Source organism: Aethalodelphis obliquidens, unplaced genomic scaffold, assembly GCF_003676395.1.
Source record: "Aethalodelphis obliquidens isolate GAN/ISIS:26980383/991018 unplaced genomic scaffold, ASM367639v1 scaffold145, whole genome shotgun sequence".
In the NCBI taxonomy this organism is placed as follows: Eukaryota; Metazoa; Chordata; class Mammalia; order Artiodactyla; family Delphinidae; genus Aethalodelphis; species Aethalodelphis obliquidens.
This window is the reverse complement of record NW_020838089.1, coordinates 48701-52689: the sequence shown is the minus strand read 5'-3', so window position 1 is coordinate 52689 and position 3989 is coordinate 48701. Positions and strand designations below refer to the sequence as shown.

Below are 3989 nucleotides of genomic sequence, written 5' to 3'. Positions count from 1 at the left end.
AGCAGGAAGGGGCATCCTCTACATTTCTGAATGGGCAAACTGGGGATTCAGACCACTGAGGGCTCCAAAAATATCAGTGGGTCTTTGTCACCTTTAAGACTCCAGCACATCAGCAGTGGTGGGGACCAGTGCAGGGAGGAACACCTAGCAGAAGGGGAAGGAGTGCCTCGCAGTCATGGCATTATCCAGGGAAAGGAGACACAGCAGCATAGGTGTAGAAAGGTGTCTCCTACCTGGCAGTCAATTGGACTTGCTGGTAGGCCTACTCCTTTGGTCCTTACCTAAATATGAAGGACACCTAGAGGGCTGGGCCTTGCATGTGTCGACTGAGCCAGCCACAGAGTTCGGTCATTACCTAATTTGATTCCCACAGTAGCTCTATAAAGCATGTACTATCTTCATTTTATAGACAAATAGGCTGATTTTAAAGAAACATATCTGTAATAATTGCCAGGTTTGTGCTTCTAAGTAAGAGATCCAGAGGTAATATAAGATTTATGTCTTTAAATTGTGCCTCAAGTATTTATTGTCTCCATTCCCTTTATAAGCTGATTGGTAAGTTATTTACATCTTACATTTTTTTCTGACACATGTGTATTCATTTTGGAAAAATGAGAAAAAACATTAAAAAAATAAAGAAAATAAGAAAAAGATGCATTCTGATGTGTATATATATTATATTATACATGCTTTTAAATGAGATAGTATATCTACAGACTGCTTTCTAAACTGCTTTATTAGCTTTACAATATGCAATAGACATCTTTCCATGCAAGTTGATAAAATCTCCCCTGCTGACAGAAAAACTTACAGACTAAGTCAAAAGTGAAAATTAAATCTCCAATCAGAAAAATGACAGAACACAAAAGGTTCACAGTAAAGGGTACATCAAGAAAATGCAAGTTTGGGAAGCAGGGGGGTATACGATTATTAACCTCAGCATTCAAGGCATAAGGCAAAATTCATCATGATGATCATGGTGAGGAGGATCTCCAATAAGAATGCGCAGACTGTACCTCAACTGAAGCTCCCTAATTTTCCTCCTTAGCTCTCTCATCTCCTCCATGAACCTTTCCATATCATCTGCATCTCCATCTATGATGTCAATGTTATTGACAAGCCTATTGGGCATATCCTCTCTCAAATCTTGGGCAGGTGGAGCCCATTCCCCTCTAATGTTTCCTCCAGGTTCTTGGCCTTCACCACCTCCCAAAGGGCGGGCTTCCTCATTCTGCACTGGAACTTGCTCCTCTCCTCTGCTTTCCTTGGGGACATTTTCCATCTTGAGATTTTTTTTTCCTGCTTCTTCTTCCTAGTAGATAAAAGGATTGAATGTTTTGTAAGAACAGGATTCAGAGCTCTGTGAGCAAAGGTTTTCCCACCTGAGAGACTTCGTGTGCCCTCTAAGGGGTGCCGCAGATCTAGCCCTGCCCCAAAGCCCACCATTTTCCCTGAAAATCCGTCCCAGGGCCACTCCTGGCACAGAAACGTAGGACAGGTAGTGGGCTGGACCGTCGCTGAAAAACCAGGTCTTAGCCTCCAGGGATCTTGATATGCCCTCCAGGGGCACCCCAGAGCTTGCCCCTTTACTCCCTTCTTCCCTCACCAGCCACAGGCCCACAGTTTCTAAAGACTCGGCCAGATTTCTCCTGCACTTAAGTGGGGCAGGGAGGGCTGGGAGTCCCCCAAATTCTGTTCTGATCCCTGATACCCCTACACCAAAGGGTCCCAGGCACCTCCCATACCTGCAGGAATCAGAAGCAATATTCCTCTCGTAGCCTTGAAATCTGCTGCACCAACGGACCTAAAGACCTGCAGACAGAAATTCGACAATGGCCAGGACTGATCACTCGACTAAAGGACCAGTATCAGGGGACACCAGCTCCTTTGTTGGTTTAGGACTCTGCTAGAAATGTGTTGCTGCCTTCTCTTTCTCCTCCATCCTGTCTCACAGCTTCTTTTCCCGCCCTGTGACGCGCTACCCTGCCTTCCAGAAGAAATCAAAGCTGATTATTTCCAAACCAGTTTCACCTCTTCTTTAGGCCCCTTATCTCCACTGTCTCGTCCTTCCCGTCATCTAATTACCATTTCTTGAACGCAAATGGACAACTTGCGGGGCGTGGGAGTCCGAAGAGGTTGCTGGGTGGCTACGTGGTTCATTTATAAAGAATTTCAATCTGGGTATCTGCCAGGACCTTTCGGGACCCAGTGGACTTTCTGGAGCTCACCCTCGGGCCACTGCCCACCATTTTATGCATCAAGATGGATGAAGAGGTAACGTGGGCATTGCAAACCTGTCCCCGCTGCGGCGTCAGCGCTTTGTCAGGCTTACCCGAGGGTCCGCAGGTAGCGCCCACGCTCACACCGACCCGCAGGGACCGGAAACTGTTTCTCGTTCCCCGCCTATATCCCGAAGTCAGTAGCCCGCCCGATCGACTGCCTCCTCTACAGAAAGGACGTGCTTCCCAGACCTAATCCCTGTCCCTATCCTCTGCAGCAGCCGCCCCGGTCCCCTTCCCCCACCCCTCCCCGGAGTTCCCGCAGCCCACCATTTCCGGCTCCAAAATGGAAGGAGGGTGGAGAAGAAATACCGGGAACAGTGGCCTAGACCCGATGCAGAGTCCGCCATCCCCAACCCAGGGTCACCGGTTGCGCGCCCCCTCCCGTCGCCCTGCAGGAATCAGACCGTTTCCTCGCCGTCTCCTTTTCTAGTCCTTCCCTTCCAGGCGTCGCCCGATCGCCCACCTCCTAGGAGATGCCAACTGGTACCCATTCTTAACCCTTGGCCCCTCTTGATCTCCTCCCACCAAGCCCTCTATTTCTTGCACCAAACGTGTGGACATCGGGTAAGGGACAGAGAGAATCCAGTCCTGGACCCGGTCTGGTCTTTGCCCTGAGGCCCCCGCTCCCCTCCCCAGTCAGCACCCTCCAACCTGCCAAGAATCTGGGTCAGCTTCTACGACTTCCTCCTTCCTGGGGACAGGTTCGCCCGTCTTCAAGGCAATAGCGAGCCGGCATACAGCCACAAACGACTAAGGACTGCAACTGGGAGGAGACACTAATCCAAGGGCGGGCTCTAGGTCTCGTAAGGGCTACGTCACTGTGAGCTCAGATCTCCAATTATGGTTCGTACCTGAGGAGCTGCAGTGGGTTGTGGGCGGGGCCACCTTTCTCCTCATTCCCACCTTCCCCCCACCAATACCACTGGGTACTGCCCATCCGTTATTTATTTATTTATTTGTTTGTTTATCTATTTATTTATTTTCCTATTTAGCATCCTCGACACCAAACGGGTCATAATATTTTGTCGTATTTGCCTTTGTCCTGATTTCTGCTGGAGCTTTTAAAGAATTGCGTCTTCCTCTTCTATAATATTAAATGCCCACTTCTTTCCCTTCCACTCACCGACAAGTAAAGCCTAGAATTGACCCTATTAGTCTTGTTGGTTTTGTCCCAGGCTGGAACCGGGACGGGGGAGGGGTGTGCAAGGCTAGGGAGTCTGGAAAATAGGTAGTAGGTAACATTTTTAAAAACACTTTCACTCTAATTATTTCCCTTTCTGTTTATTTACTTTTTGAAGGGGTGGGTGATTGTTTTTGTTCTATTTCCCATCAGCATGCATTCATTTTTTGGTTGTTATAATTAGACAATACAATTATTTTCATTTGAAAACCGATTCAAGTTGCAAAAACTTGGCAACATGTTTCTGCTGTTGAATCATCCTATAAATATAGACCCTCCAGATTGCACCCTCACCCCCTTTTAAGGACTTTGGAATATAAACCTATGCTGCTGGTTTCCCTTATGAAGGGCCTCTGTGCAGTCCTTTCATGAGATGAGGCAGTGAGTCTAATGGAGTCTTGATGGTGGATTTTCAGATTTTGAGAACCTGTGACAAATGTATCATCTCCTCTAAATTATATGTAAATTATATTAGTACAACTTCACTTTACAAAAAGACTCTAGCATAGCTTCTAAAATAGAGCAAC

At 47.4% G+C, this 3989-nt stretch overlaps 1 protein-coding gene across 1 annotated transcript; it reads right to left on the bottom strand.

Moving 5' to 3' along the window:
* Window positions 1-718: 718 nt before the first annotated feature.
* Window positions 719-3040, bottom strand: BEX5 (brain expressed X-linked 5). Its single transcript, XM_027099841.1, has 3 exons — window positions 2934-3040; window positions 1746-1812; window positions 719-1312 (listed from the first exon to the last, which is right to left on the bottom strand). Exon 3 carries the CDS (start codon window positions 1280-1282, stop codon window positions 944-946), a length of 339 nt encoding a protein of 112 aa, XP_026955642.1. The 5' UTR covers window positions 1283-1312; window positions 1746-1812; window positions 2934-3040; the 3' UTR covers window positions 719-943.
* Window positions 3041-3989: the final 949 nt, after the last annotated feature.

What these genes read in the sequence shown, in the direction of transcription:
- BEX5 (XM_027099841.1), bottom strand. Translation starts at nt 1,282, where the DNA reads ATGGAAAATGTCCCCAAGGAAAGCAGAGGAGAGGAGCAAGTTCCAGTG.